The sequence below is a fragment of the Equus przewalskii genome, chromosome 11, assembly GCF_037783145.1.
Source record: "Equus przewalskii isolate Varuska chromosome 11, EquPr2, whole genome shotgun sequence".
Classification (NCBI taxonomy): Eukaryota; Metazoa; Chordata; class Mammalia; order Perissodactyla; family Equidae; genus Equus; species Equus przewalskii.
In genome coordinates this window covers 23,640,116-23,655,564 of record NC_091841.1, presented here as the reverse complement: position 1 = coordinate 23,655,564, position 15,449 = coordinate 23,640,116, and the positions used below count along the sequence as shown (strand labels likewise).

General features: G+C 39.9%; 1 protein-coding gene across 2 annotated transcripts; it reads left to right on the top strand.

Moving 5' to 3' along the window:
* Positions 1 to 318: 318 nt before the first annotated feature.
* Positions 319 to 3,886, top strand: LOC103567048 (secretoglobin family 1D member-like). 2 transcript variants are annotated; one of them, XR_011523931.1, is made up of 3 exons: positions 319 to 467; positions 2,354 to 2,581; positions 3,750 to 3,886. XR_011523931.1 is itself a non-coding variant. In XM_070564134.1 (3 exons), exons 1-3 carry the CDS (start codon positions 413 to 415, stop codon positions 3,774 to 3,776), a joined length of 270 nt encoding a protein of 89 aa, XP_070420235.1. In that variant the 5' UTR covers positions 319 to 412; the 3' UTR covers positions 3,777 to 3,886. The 2 variants fall into 2 exon arrangements, 1 of the variants encoding a protein (XP_070420235.1); XM_070564134.1 differs by having other exon boundaries at positions 2,354 to 2,541.
* Positions 3,887 to 15,449: the final 11,563 nt, after the last annotated feature.

The following is a 15,449-nucleotide window of genomic DNA, read 5'->3' as shown; positions in this document are numbered from 1 at the left end:
TGCTCGTATTCCTCTCTGTGCCAGGCCCTGTGCTAAGTAAAGATGAGCAAAATAAGATACTGCCTTGAAATTAAGGAGCTAAATTCCAGGGGAGCTCCCATCAGTTAACTCATTATACATTTGAAAGCTACAACCTTGGTAATTGCTACGAAGGAGAGGTTTGTGGTGCCAGCAATGTCTGTAAATGGGAACATTGACCCAGTCATTAGAGACTGTGACAGAGATGGATGGCATCAGCCCTATGTGGGGAAGAAAGGGCTGGAAGCCAGACCTTGTGACCTGCCACATGCCACGTGGGCAGGACCAGTGAGGCTTTCTAGCTACAAGTAGCCCTGGGCTCCCCAGGCTCCTGAGGCCAGCTCCTAAAGCTCATCATTTGCTAAAGCGGAAAACTCAAAGCAAATAAACAACGATGAGGCTGTCCCTGTCTGTCCTGCTGGTCACTCTGGCCCTTTGTTACTATGACGGTGAGTATCATTTCTAAGCAGTCCAGCACCAGCTGTGGTAAGTAACCTTGTCTGAACTGGGTGAACTTAACTGGGATGATCAGATCAAAATCCAAACTTTTTTCTCTACTTGTGAACTAGCCCCCCGAAAGCCCAGGGCTCATTTTATCAAATCCCAAAACTCTGGAAGTTTTACAAAAAATCATTGCCAGCAAATTTTAGGAGTTTTCCATCTGAAGCCTGACTCCTTGTCTGTGATCTGTGTTTGAGAAGCAGTATGACATCATAAGATTTGGGTGGGAATCTCGGCTCTGCCACTTACCAGTGCTTTGACTGAGCAAAATACTTGATCTCCCCAAGTCTCCTCTTGTCATTGGGTTTCAGAGCTACCAGCAAGTGTAGCTATGACAACAGAGAGGGATGAAGTGTGTGAGGAGTCCAGCTCTAGGTATCAAGCAGACATCTCATAGTTGTCAGATGTTCTCCTTCCAGAAATTTTTAGGTGCCAGTTAAGTCCGCAGCTTTTTAACACATAGGTTCAGACTCATAAGATATTACAGCTGGAAGGGTTTTTGGAGAGCTCTCAGTTCAAAAGAGCCAGTGTTCTCTGAATCTCTGAATGATAAATCTTCAAATGGGCTCTGTGAATAAGCAGCAGTCTACAAACATTACTAGTTTTTTAGGATTAAAAACAGGAATTGTAGTAGAATTAGCACAGTCATTAGGGCTACATTTTCTATTTATTTAGATTAATTCTAGCTGTTTATTCAACAATGCTTTTCCATGTCTTTATACCCTCGATACCGACCCAAGTCTTGTTGGGTATTCCTTTTTCATCTAACTTTCTAAACCTCCTCCTCTTTCCCTACGTGGCCTCTGATCTTACCCTCTCCAAATTATCTTCATATGATCTTCATAATTTACTGTCTGACCAGGGGTCAGGTCAGAGCCTGGTAGGACAGGTCCAGAGCTGCAGGCTGGTTGCAAAGACTTGGGGGGATGGAGAATCTGGACCAGAAAAAGTGGTTACTTCAAGTCTCAGCACAATTCTAGTGGGGTCAGGAATAAGCCACACTTCCCACCTCTCACCTTCTCTAAGGAATTCTATACATCACTGCAGAATAGAAGAGGCAATCTTAACTTTGTGTGTAAGCTTCAAATGTGTTCAAACTGATTCACTTCATTTTTTTTTTAAAGCTTTTGAGCTATGTCTGCATCCAATGACATAATCCTATTTGTTAATTTAGTCTCAAAATAGTGTCTTCTAATGTATAAATAGTTTACTTAATCATCTCAAGATTTGTTCGTCTTTCTCTGATCTCTGGTAAAATCTGACTCTACCACTCACCTGAAAAATCAATTACTAAAGTCTCTTCTTCTCCAATATCTGAGACAAAATCAGGTGTCACTCTTTTTTTCTCAATTTTATTGAGGTCATAATAGTTTATAACATTGTGACATTTCAGGTGTACATTATTATTTGTCAGTCACCATACATATGTGCCCCTTTCCCCTTATGCCCATCCCTCAACCCCCTTCCCCTCTGGTAACCACTAATCTGTTCTCTTTGTCCATAAGGTGTCACTCTTTTGACAAGGAAACCTTAATTTCTTGAAATAAGGGAAAAGTGAATTTCAGCAAACCAGGAGAGTCTTGGGAGTAGTGGGTGTACTTTACAAAGGATAAAAACTGAATCAGGCATCAGGATACCTGGTGTCCAGTCGTGGCTCGGCCCCTTGCAGTGCGACCTTGAGGAAATTATGACCTTGAGGGTCTCACATTGTCATCAGCAGAATGATGAGATGAAAATATAAAACCCCTGGGTTTCCTGTCTAGTCCTAATTTCAGGAGCCACAGAAAAATCGACTTTCCTTATGTCAGTTGTATTTCTTTTTCTGCTGATCTAGCTGATGGAGTTATTTGTCCAGCCGCTGTTACAGATACGACTGCATTCTTAACCTTCAACAAACCTCTGTACAAGCTACAGGCTGGTAGATTTGATGCACCTCCAGAAGCTGTTAAGGCCAAGTTGGAAACAAAGAAATGCGCAGATAAGATCTCCATTGGGAACAGATGGTTAATTCTAAAAGCACTGGTAACTTCTTCCTTCTTAACGCATGGATGCTTCTGCTCAGGTGAACAGACAGGAAGGAGGTCAGGGTGCTGCTCTTGGGGGAACAGATGGTAGAGGCACCTGCCTTGCTGCTCACCTCTGATAGGATGACCCGTGGTCACAAAGTGGATGATAACAGTACACCAGTTGAACAATACCCAGGCTCACAGAGCATCTGGGCCTGCTCCTCCTTCTCAGGTCACCTTTCTGGGTTGTAGGTTCCCAATAATGTCCGGAGGAGCAGGACACCTGGGGCCCCATGCAGTGATGTTGAAGGGCCAAAGCACTGCTGCCTCCCTGCCTGGGAGCTTTCCTGAGGGCGAGTTCCCTTACCCAGTCGACACAGTCCCTGTGGAATCTCATGGGGAGTGTTTAATGCTGAGATAGTTTGAGGGTGGGAATTAGCCCCTTCCCTCTGTGAGGATGGTGGGTGGGGTTAGCTGCGTTCTCTGCCGGCTTCTACAGAGATGAGGCCCACTCCTTGCACCTCAGTCCACTTTTCTACTCCTCACCTACGACTCGCCTCCTTATCTTGACCAGTGGGCAAAGACCCTCCTTGTTATATCTCCTGCAACCACATATGAAGGTGAAACACTTAAATTATGTCTTTGTCAAAAAAGCAGATATTTAAAGGTACCTCTCAGTCCATCTACCACTGGATTTGGGTCATGAGGTTCAGCTGCCAATGCCCACAGATGCTGGATTCTCAGTGCTGAGAAGCAGATGTGCCATCAGGTTGAATTTCCACATGCTGAGCCTGGGAATCTCCTGAGAGCAGTACTTCTCAAGTCCTCTCCCACCCCTGTCTGCATCCCTCAAACTTGTGTCCCCTTTGGAGTGGAATAGTAGAGTTGTCTGACCTGGGACATCAGAGAAAAGAAACCCTGGGCTGTTCTGTCCAACCCTTCACCCCGTCCTTCCATGGAAACCTGAGTCCTACTCTTGGGTCACCTCAGGGTTTCTTTGCTGGACTATGGAAATGGTCCTTTCCTGACATGCATGGTCAGTTGTAACTGTACCAGGTCTATTTAGTTTACCTGAGCACTGGGGTCCTGTCTGCTATCTCACGTTTGCCCTTTGTTGGTTGAAACTTCATTGACATCTTGATGTAAACAATGGGCTGTGTTAATGTGTCACCTCCAGGAGCATCATGAATAACCTCCTTTTTTTCTTTTATTTTTCTGTTTCAGGCAAAAGTAGTTTCGAAAGGTGGTTAGATTGATTTATCAAAAATTCTATCACAGTACCTCTGTCTTTCAATGATCTGATCTTCACTGGAAAATGTAAAGGTTTCAACATCTTGCTTCAATAAATTCCTTGCCCTGCACTCCTCTACTTGTCTTGTGATTATCGAACAGTCTTTGCCTTCGAGTTGGGGTGGTTTTCGTCATGAAGTGGCCATTGTGTGTTGTCACTAGTAAATTTCAGAGACCCATCGTCCAGTTACCCACGGCAGCCTGAGCTGCCTGGATCACAAGAGGAAATATTTGGTCACGAATCATTTTGCGTTACTTTACAGATTTCCCATTTATGTAGTCATGAGTGAAAAGGATGGTTAAGGGTAAAAAGTAATTAAATCATTCCTGCTACTGGTCTTGCATTGAGGGATACCTGCAACCCAACTGGCTGCCCAGTCACATGGTTCCCAACCAGCAGCATCACTACTATTTTGGCCTCATCAGAACCACAAGAAACCTGCTTGGCCCTCTCCCTTCACTGTGGTTTCAATCGCATGAACTGTCCAGAGTAACTTGTTTTCATCTACCTCTCAATTTATAGTGAATATCCAGGGTTCGATTTCAGTCAACTCTTTTTGACTCTGTGCACTCACTCACATGGCTCATCAATGACTACACCACTCACCAACAGCTCAAGCTAATACTTCCTCCCTCAAATTCTCCCAAGAGCTCCAGAAACAACCACCCAGCTGCCATCTGGACAACTCCATTCCAGCATGCCACAGTTATTTCTGAAGGAATATGTAAAATTGAACTCACTCTCTGCCTGCAACCTGCTCCCCTTCCATGTGTCCCGCATCCTGGCCAATGGGCCCACCACCCAATGAGGCAGCTGACTCAGAAAGTTTGGATACATCATAGGTTCTGGGTTAGTTCCCAGTGTCTGCTCTAACACACTACCACGCACTTGGTGCCTTAAACTAACTTGATTTCTTAAGGTTTGGAGGACAGAAGTGTAAAATCTCTAACACTCTGCCAAAATCGTTGTGTCAGGAAGGCCACACTCCCTGTAGAAAGTCGAGATGAAAATGTCATAGCTGCTTCCAGCTTTGGTGAATGATGGTATTCCTTGTCTTGTTCCCACATCACTCCAATCTCTGTCCCGTGAGGCCCCTTTGCTTTCTCCTTTGTGAGTGTGTAAAATCTTCCTCTGCTTCCTTCATACAACATATATGGGATTGCATTTAGAGGACACCAGAAAATTCAGGATAGTCTCCCCATCTCAAAAACTGTAACTTTATCACATCTTCAAAGTCCTTTTTTTGCCAAGGAAGGAAATTATTACAAGCTTCAGGGATTGAGATGTGGATATTTCAGGGAGTTTTATGAGCTTTGTACTGCTCATTTAGCTCCGGACATCAAAGAATCCACTATGTTCTGCCCCCTCTATAGCCACAGCATCACTTCCTTTTTTTTTTTTTTTTTTTTTTGCAGTAACATTGGTTTATAACATTAGATAAATTTCAGGTCTACATCGTTATATTTTGATTCCTGTGTAGATTACATCATGCTTACCACCCAAAGACTAATTACAATCCATCACCACACACATGTGTCTAATCACCCCTTTTGCCCTCTTGCCTCCCGCATTTCCCTCTGGTGACCACTAATCCAATCTGTCTCTATGTGATTGTTTGTTGTTGTTTTTATCTTCTATTTATGAGTGAGAACATATGGTATTTGACTTTCTCCCTCTGACTTATATCCCTTAGCATAATACCCTCAAGGTCCATCCATGTTGTCACAAATGGCCAGATTTCATCTTTTCTTATGGCTGAGTAGTATTCCATTGCACACCATCACTTCCGAGCATGCCCTGCTTTCCATCTCTACAGCCATAATCACAATCCAGTCTTAGTCCTTCCTGGCTTGCGGGAAAGTCTCCCCAGAGCTCTCCTGGGCTCTGAGATACTTTCCTGCAGCACATCATCCTCATTGATGCCAAAGTGACCCTTTTAAAATAAAATGCAAACAAGATCTTATTTCTGTAATCCTGAATTACTAGTGGGCACATGTTTCCAAACGTTTCAAGTAGCAGAGCTTATTATTAATCATAAACCCACACTGAAATAATAGTAGGTATATTTATACAAACTCTGATAGAAAAACTAGAAGAAAACTATTATCTACTAATATACATTATCAGCAATGCTTTTACAGTAAATGTGTATTTTTATTCACATCATGAAATATGCACATTTAAATTAGTCCCTGTGTTGTGAAACACGTTATGTATTCGACATACATACTGCACTTGGTGGAAACAGGGATTCATAGAGCTCTTGAAACATCCTGAGAACCCAGATAGGAATCGCTGCTGGAGGATCCAGTCCCACTGTTGGCATTGCGCACTAGAACTTCCATGAGCTCATCTCCCTGCTCACCAATGATTCTGTGCTCAGCCGCTGTGGTCTATATGCCATTCGCTTATGCATCACATTGAATGACAGCCTTGCACCAGTCCTGTTGTGTCCCCTTTGCTTCTATATCCTTCCCCACACAGGACAGTTGACATCTTATCTATAGGATATTTCTCATCTCATCTTCTGTGAAGTCCCCTCTAAGTCCCATAACCTAAACTAAACTTTATACACATACAGACATTTTACACTCAACAACACACAGAGACACACACAATCCGACATGCACACAGAATCAGATAAACACACAGAAAAGCAAATAGACACATATACTTGCATACACATCCCTCTACTATCACTTTATCTTTCTGTGAAATAATATTCATATCACAGAGTTGTTTGATGATAAATTGAATAAATTGATAATATAAAACAACAAATATTATAAAGTATCATTATTATTTCTAAAACACGAAGAGTTTACATGCAACAAGCACCCTTATGGTCCAGACCTTCTCCTGGAAGGTTTACCTCTTCTGTCTCACATATTCTTTACTACTCTCCAGGAAGGTAAAAGATATTCCCTCCACTGACTGTAGGGATGAAGAATGTCCTACCAGTTGTTCATCAACCCTGGCTCTGTGTTAGAAGTAACTGGGAATATTTCAAAAGCAAGTGATCCCCAGGCCCCATATATATCAATATGTCTGTTAATAGAACACATGCCATCCCCATTTCCTCACCTCCGCATTCTACAGGGGCAGCTAACCTGTGAATAGGGAGGAGGACAAGACTCTCCAAGAGAGTCAGAGAATCCTAGCATCACCAAAGTGGTCACCTTCAGATCTTTCTTTGGCCACTTATAGCCCTTCACATCTGGCAATTGTAGGTCATTCATGAGTTTCACTGTTACAAAGCAAAAAAGAAAAAAATTTAGGGTCTCGTATGGGAAGATCATCCTTCATAGGCTGCTTTTTAAGAATGTGGGTTCAGATAATGCAAGTCTGCAAAGGTTGGGGCTAGGAGGAGAGAGATTTAGAGGTTTAGTTGCCGTGTAATGGGTACAGACTTTCTCTTTGGGATTATGACAGTTTCTGGAAATAAGGGGTCATGACAACATTGTCAATGGACTTAATGCCACTGAATTGTATACTTAAATATGGTTACAATGGTAAACATTATGTTACATGTATTTTACCACACAAACAAAGACCACACAGGCTGAGCTCTCCGTGAGGCTGCAACAAGACGAATGTAATGGGAGCAGAGCCTATAATTTGATCCCTGCTGGACATACTCTCTCAGAACTGTTGGCACCTCAAAGTCTAATTATGTTTGCTAGCAATTCTGTTTGAATGGTCTCCTGGAGTTTTCTTTGCTAAAGATATAACTAAATTTTTTCTATTGAGTTCATAATAGTTTACATCAATGTGAGATTTCAGTTGAACATTATTTCGTGACTGTCACCACGTAAGTGCTCCACTTCACCCCCCGGCCTACCCTCCACCCTTCTTCCCCTGGTAACCACTGAACTGTTTTCTCGGTCCATGTGTTTGTTTATATTCCACATATGAGTGAAATCTTCTGGTGTTTGTCTCTCTCAGACTGGCTTATTTCACTTATCATAATTCCCTCTAAGTCCTTCCATGTTGTTGCAAATGGGATGAATTTGTCTTGTCTTTTTTCTGGCTGTGTAGTATTCCATTGTATATATCACATCTTCTTTATCCATCATCAGTCGATGGGCACTTGGATTGCTTCTATGTCTTGGCTATTTTGAGTAGTGCTGCAATGAACATAGGGGTGCATATGTTATTTTGGACTGTTTATTTCAAATTGTTTGGCTAGATACCCAGTAGTGGGATGGCTGAGTCATATGGTATTTCCATTTTTCGTTTTTTGAGGAATCTCCATACTGTTTTCCATAGTGGCTGCACCAGTTTGCATTCCCACCAGCAGTGTACGAGGATCCTTTTTCTCTACAATCTCTCCAACATTTGATATTTTTAGTCTTAGAGATTACAGCCATTTTAACAAGTGTAAGATGGTATCTTAGTGTAGTTTTGATTTTCATTTCCCTGATGATTAGTGATGTTGAACATCTTTTCACGTGTTTATTTGCCATCTACATATCTTCTTTGGAAAAATGTCTGTTCATCTCCTCTGACCATTTTTTGATTGGGTTGTTTGTGTTCTTATTGTTCGTTTGTGTGAGCTCCTTGTACATTATGGAGATTAACTCTTTGTCAGATACATGATTTGAAAACATTTCCTCCCAGTTGGTGGGCTGTCTCTTTGTTTTGATTCTAGTTTATTTTGCCTTGCAGAAGCTCTTTAATCTGATGAATTCTCACTTGTTTATTTTTTCTTTTGTTTCCCTTTTCTGAGAGGACATGGTATTTGAAAAGATCTTTTTTAGTTCAATGACAAAAAGTGTACTATCTATATTATCTTCTAGGAGTTTTATAGTTTCAGGATGTATCTTCAAGTCTTTGATCCATTTTGAGTTTATTTTTGTGTATGTCGTGAGATAGTGGTATACCTTCATTTTTTTGCATGTGGCTGTCCAGTTTTCCCTACACCATTTATTGAAGAGACTATCATTTCTCCATTGTATATTCTTTGCACCTTTGTTGAAGATTAGCTGTCCATAGATGTGCGGTTTTATTTCTGGGCTTTCAGTTCTGTTCCACTGACCTGGGTGTCTGTTTTTGTACTGGTACCATGCCATTTTGATCACTATGGCTTTGTAGTAGACATAACTAACTTTTAAGAAACTCTGGTTCAAACTCAAGTACAAAGGATTGACTCATCCAGAGTCCTGACTTTATCCCTTGAGGTTTCTAATTCTTCCCCTTGACAAGTCCTATCACACTCTTTCTAGAATCTACTCCTCAAGTATCTTCTCCCCACAGCCATCACACTCTCTATGACAAATTCAATCTTCTGAACACAGAGCTCTGGTTTTTTCACAACTTCACTGAAAGCAAATCTTCAATGCTATTTCCTATGATATGAAGCTCAATGTTTCCACTCAAAAATTAGAATATTCAGGCCTGTATAATAATTAAGACTATATTATTTCAAATTAAGACGTCTCCTTCCTTCTCTCCTTTGCTTCTACTTTTTCTCTCCCAGCTGCTAAACATAGTTTCTGACAGTTTTAGGGCATAAGAAAAGGAAAGAGCCAGTAAGATAAGAAAGTTGTGAACTGACTCATACTCTTTCAGGATTGGGACAGGCAGATCTTTCTCTCATGAAAAACCTTAATGGGTCTTAAAAATATCCAGATTATGGTGGCACCAGCATCATGGTGTAGTGATTATTCCCTTTGTCTCTCCCCTCTAAGTTACAACCAATCAGACAGCCATTTCCCACAAAGGACTCCCTACACAGTACAGCAGAACACCTAAGAGATCTATGCATCCATATATCTGAAGGTGGGTGGACTGGACCTCCAGGAGGCAGTGAATCTAGGGGAATAGCCATTGCCCTTCACCATCAACAGCAATCCAAAATGTAGATCCCTACACTGGATCACATGCCTGCACACAGAGACTGCAAGAGCAGACAAAGCATGCAAGGTTGAGATCCTGCCCCCTCAGTGGCAGGTGGTGCATACACCCTGAAGACTCAAGACACAGGGCTGAACCAGTGACCCAGAAGAAAATAACTTATAAAGGAGTCCTCATCAGGCTTTTAGCAAATTTCTCAGCAGAAACTCTCCAAGCTAGGAGAGAGTAGAATGAAATATTCAAAATATTGAAAGACAAAAACTATCATCCAGCAATACTCTATCCAGCAAAATTATCCTTCAGATATGAAGGGGAAGTAAAAGCTTTCCCAGACAAACAAAACCTGTTGGAGTTCATTGTCACTAGACCTGCCTTACAAGAAATGTTGAAATGAGCCCTCCTACCTGAAACAAAAACAGGAATGTTTGCAAAGCTTTGAGCAAGGTGATTAACTGACAGATAGAATCAGAAAATTGCTGCTCTATGCCAGAACATGTTAGTTAACAATTATAACATAAAGGCTAAAGGGAAATAAAGCATCAAAAATATCTGCAACCACTTCAATTTGGCCACTAACTTGTGACAACCAAACATGGAAGAGGAAGAGGAAAAGGACAGAATTTGCATAAACTAAAGGAGACAATATGCTATGAGCAGAAAAAGGACTAACTCAGCTCAGAGATCTTTTATACAAACTTCATGGTAACCATGCAACAAAAAATCAGAGCAGTGTCCCAAATCATAAATAAAGATAAAACAGAGGAAAACATCACAGAAAATCACCAAGCTGAAATGGCAGACAAATATAAAAGGAAAAAGAAGCAATGGCAATTTGAACAACCAGAAAACAAAAGATAAAATGGCAGTATTAAACCCTTATTTATCAACAAACACTCAGTGGAAAAGGATTGAGTTCTCCAGTCAAAAGACACCGAGTGGCTGGGTGGATTAAAAAACAAGACGCAACAATATGCTGCCTTCAGAAGACACGTTTCAGCTCTAAAGATCAATATAGGCTCAGAGTGCAGGGATGGAAGATGATACTCCAGGCTAACGGCAACCAAAAGAAAGCAAGTGAGGCCATAATTAAATCAGAAAAAACACACTTCGAGACTCTTCAGATAAAAAGAGTCAAAGATGGACATTATATAATGATAAAAGGCACATTCCACCAGGAAGACATAACACGTCTTAATATATATGCACCTAACAGAGGAGCTAAAATGATGTAAAGCAACTATTAACAGACCTAAAAGGAGAAATAGAAAGCAATATAATAACAGTTAACATCCCACTTACATCAATGCATGTATAAATCAGACAGAAATTCAACAAGGAAATAGCGACCTTAAATGAAACACTAGACCGGGTGGACATTTTATATGTGTATATATGTACTGTTCCATCAAAAACCAGCAGAATATGTATTCTTCTCAAGTGCAAATGAAATATACTCAAAGATAGACCACGTATTGGGAAACAAAACAAGCATCAATAAATCTAAGAAGAGTGAGATCGTATCAAGCAGCTTTTCTGACTACAATGGTATGAAAGCAGAAATCAACTGCAGGAGGAATGCTGTAAAATTCACAAATACGTGGAGACTAAACAACGTGCTACTGAACAACTATTGGATCAATGAAGAAATCAAAGGAGAAATAAAAAACATACCTGGAGAATAATGAAAATGAAAACACAACATACCAAAACTTATGGGATGCAGCAAGAGAAATACTATGAGGGAAGTTTAGAACAATACAGGCCTACCTCAAAAAACAAGAAATATCTCAAATAAGCAATTGAACACTCTGCTTAAAAGAACTAGAAAAATAAGAAAAAACAAAGCCCAAAGTCAGTAGAAGGAAGGAAATAACAGAAATAAACGAAATAAAGACTTAAAAAAAATCAATAGAAAGGGACAATGAAACTAAGAGCTGATTCTTTGAAAAGGTAAACAAAATTGACAAACTCTTAGCCAGACTCACTAAGAAAAAGCAGATAAAGTTCAAACTAATAAAATCAAAAATGAAAGAGTAGAAATTGCAGTGGACACCATAGAAGTACAAAGGATTATAAGAGAATACTAGGATATATGATTTGCAAATATTTTCTCCCAGTTGGTGGATTGTCTCTTTGTTTTGTTGATGGCTTCCTTTGCTGTGCAGAAGCTTTTAAGTCTGCTGCAGCCCCGTTTGTTTATTTTTCTCCTGTTTCCCTTGCCAGAGTAGACATGGTGTTTGAAAATATACTGCTAAGAGCAATGTCAAGGAGTATACAGCCTATATTCTAAAGTTTTATGGTTTCAGATCTTACATTCAAGTCTTTAATCCACTTGAGTTAATTTTTGTGTATGGTATGGGAGAATGGTCAACTTTCAGTCTCTTGCATGTTGCTGTCCAGTTTTCTCCATTGTGTGTTTCTCCATTTCTGTCCAATCCTTTCTCCATTGTGTGTTCTTAGTTCCTTTGTCAAAGATTAGCTGTCCATAGTTGTGTGGTTTTACTTGTGGGCTCTCAATTCTCTTCCATTGATCTGTGTGTCCATTTTTGTGCCAGTATGATGCTGTTTTGAATACTGTAGATTTGTAGTATGCTTTGAATTCAGAGATGTGATATTTTCAGTTTTGTTCTTTTTTTCTCAGGATTGCTTTGAATATTCAACGTCTTTGCTGTTCCACATAAACTTTAAGATTTAAGATTCTTTCTTCTATTTCCATGAAAAATGTCAGTTGGATTCTATTTGAGATTGCACTGAATATGCAGATTGCTTTAGGTAATATGGACATTTTAACTATGTTTATTCTTCCAATCCATGAGCATACTGTATTTGTTAATTATTTATAACAGTTCTTTGTTGGATTCTTTAGAGTTTTATACATATAGTATCATGTCATCTGCAAATAATGACAGTTTTACTTCTTCCTTTTCAATTTGGATACCTTTTATTTCTTTTTCTTGCCTAATAGCTCTGCCTAATACTTCCAGTATTGTGTTGAATAAGAGTGGTTAGAGTAGGCATCCTTGTCTTGTTCCTGTTCTTAGAGGAATAATTTTCAGTTTTTCACCATTGAATATGACATTGGCTGTGGGTTTGTCATATGTGGCGTTTATTATGTTGAGGTACCTTTCTTCCATACCCATTTTGCTGAGAGTTTTTATTATAAATGTATGTTGAATCTTGTCAGATGCTTTCTCTTCATCTATTGAGATGATCATGTGATTTTTATTCTTCATTTTGTTACTGTGACTTATGACAATGATTGATTTGCAGATGTTGAACCATCCTGAATTCCTGGAATAAATCCCACTTGATCGCATTGTATGACCCTTTTAGTGTATTGTTATATTTGATTTGCTAATATTTAGTTGAGGATTTTTTCCCTCTATGTTCATCAGTGATATTGGCCTGTGGGAGAGAAACAAACAAACAAACACATAGAGAAGGAGAACAGTTTGGTGGTTACCAGAGGGAATGGGGTGTGGGGGAGGGTGAAAGGGGTAAAGGCCACATATGTGTGGTGATGGATGGAAACTAGATTTTTGGTGGTCAACACAATGCAGTTTATACAGAAGCTGAAATATAATAATGTACACCTGAAATTGACACAGTGTTATAAACCAATGTGATCTCAATAAAATAATTTTGTTAAAAAGTCCATATTACTAATCCTCTTATCCCTTTCTGGCTTAGTAAACCTGTATAGTACAACAGAGATCTCAGGAAGTATTAAAATTATGACAGCTGGAAAAACAATAAAAAAGTTCAAAGACGATTAAAATAGCAGAACATAAGCAGTGTGCAGTCATCCGTTGCTTAATGATGAGGATACATCCTGAGACACATGTCGTTAGGTGATCTCATTGTTGTGCAAACGTTATACTGTATTTACACAAACCTAGATGTGATAGCCTACAACATACCTAGGCTATATGACATTAATCTTATGGGACCATCGTCATATATGTGCTCTGTCATTGACTGAAAAGTTATGTGGTTCATGACTGTACATAGTGGAAAAAATAAATAAATATGAGAGAGAAGGAAAGACTGTTAAAGCACCCCTCCAGGATGTCCAACTAATAGGATTTCAGAAGGAGGAGACCACAGTGGGAACAAAATCACAAAAAATACTACAAGAAAATTTCCTCAAACTGATGACTATGAAATTGAATAGCCCACTCATTCCTCACATCAGAACATATCTTTGTGATTTTTTTGAACATCATTCTATAAAAGGAAGGTGTTCCTTTGGGAAAGAGACACGAAATCATTTCCAAGGATGGGGAATCAAAATCAAATTAACACAAGTCTGGAAGACACAGAAATAATCCAAAAAAATTCAGGGCTCCTAACTGTGCATGAATATAACTGTATGTGCAGTCAACTATCACTTAAGCATGAAGACAAACAAAGATATTACAGAAGTGCAAACCTTCAAATATTTTATCTCCAATGAGCTTTATCCCAGATGATGTCAGATGATCTACCAAAAAGAAGGAGTAGAAGAAGAAAGATAATCATGGAATCGGTAAACACAGGATATAACATGATTAATCAGGAGAGGACTGTGACAAGCAATATTTAGAGCATGTCGTTACCAGGCAACACAGTGAGGAAGTTGAAGGTGAGTGTGAGACAACGTGATCTGTATAGGACTGGACAGGGGTCTAGTGCTCCTCATTGGAGCTGATGTTCAATATTTTCATTTTTGAACAATGCCCGTATATCACTATTTTAAAATAAAAATTTTGTAAAATACAATTAGTTGTAAGATAGAAAAGAAAGGAAAGGACAGGATCAAGAAGGAAGGGCAAAAACAAAACAAAAAAACAGAGCAGAAGCAAAATTTGGCAAAAAATCAGTTATAATGCTGCAAATGATCTGAGGTCTATGTGGCATCTACACTCCAGCAAATTTAGGAGAAACTTGGTGTATTTTGTGGAAAGAATTAATGGTTTTCTTTAAGGAAATAATTATCTTGTTAAATTATGAGACATAAAAGTAAGAACTGAAGAAAATATGAGGCACGTCACTGGAATGAGATTCTACCATAGAGATTAAAGGCCTGTGAAAATGCAAGGAAAACAAAGCCCTTATGAGCTTGCATACTTGGAGCTTGCAGGAAGGAAGACTTTGTGAGGAGGTCATGGCTGAGCTAGATCTTGAAGGACAAACTGGAGCAGGATGACAGAATGGAGAAAGTGTGGGGAGCATCCAGGCAGAGGCACAGCCATGAAGCTGAACTCCACACACTAGAGGATACAGATGCCCACACTCCTGCCAGAGTCTGTCTGTATTGGGGCTCCACTCACGGTCCACTGTGTGAGGCTATCTCGCACTACTGACCTTTCAGCACAAGGGCAAATGCTTTTAGACATTTCTCTAGCAGGTTGTTTAGCAGCATCCCTGGTCTCTACCCACCTGATGCCAATAGGACAACATCCACCCTGTGGAGACAACACAAACATCTCTAGACGTTAACAATATGGACAGGGGTGGGTGGAAGGAGGGAGTAAATCAGCCCCAGAAGAGAATCACTGCTCTAGCAGTGGAAATACTTTATATCAGGTCCCTCTCCACCCCTTGTAATGCTGCTAAGGACCAGAGAATCATAACTGTGGATGCCTACAGTTAGCAAGAAAATGTGGGCATGCAAGGCAGGGAAAATTATCAACTGAATAGAGAATATAAGGGTACACATATCTAACAAACCATATGGGCTATCATATATGTTTGGGGATTATATATTTAACCATGCATTTTTTTGAAATGTCATG

Bases quoted from the DNA above. Each gene is read 5' to 3' on its own strand.
- LOC103567048 (XM_070564134.1), top strand. From the start codon at position 413: ATGAGGCTGTCCCTGTCTGTCCTGCTGGTCACTCTGGCCCTTTGTTAC. The intron at 468-2,353 runs GTGAGTATCATT...CTGCTGATCTAG, and splicing joins GGCCCTTTGTTACTATGACG to CTGATGGAGTTATTTGTCCA. The intron at 2,542-3,749 runs GTAACTTCTTCC...TTTCTGTTTCAG, and splicing joins GGTTAATTCTAAAAGCACTG to GCAAAAGTAGTTTCGAAAGG.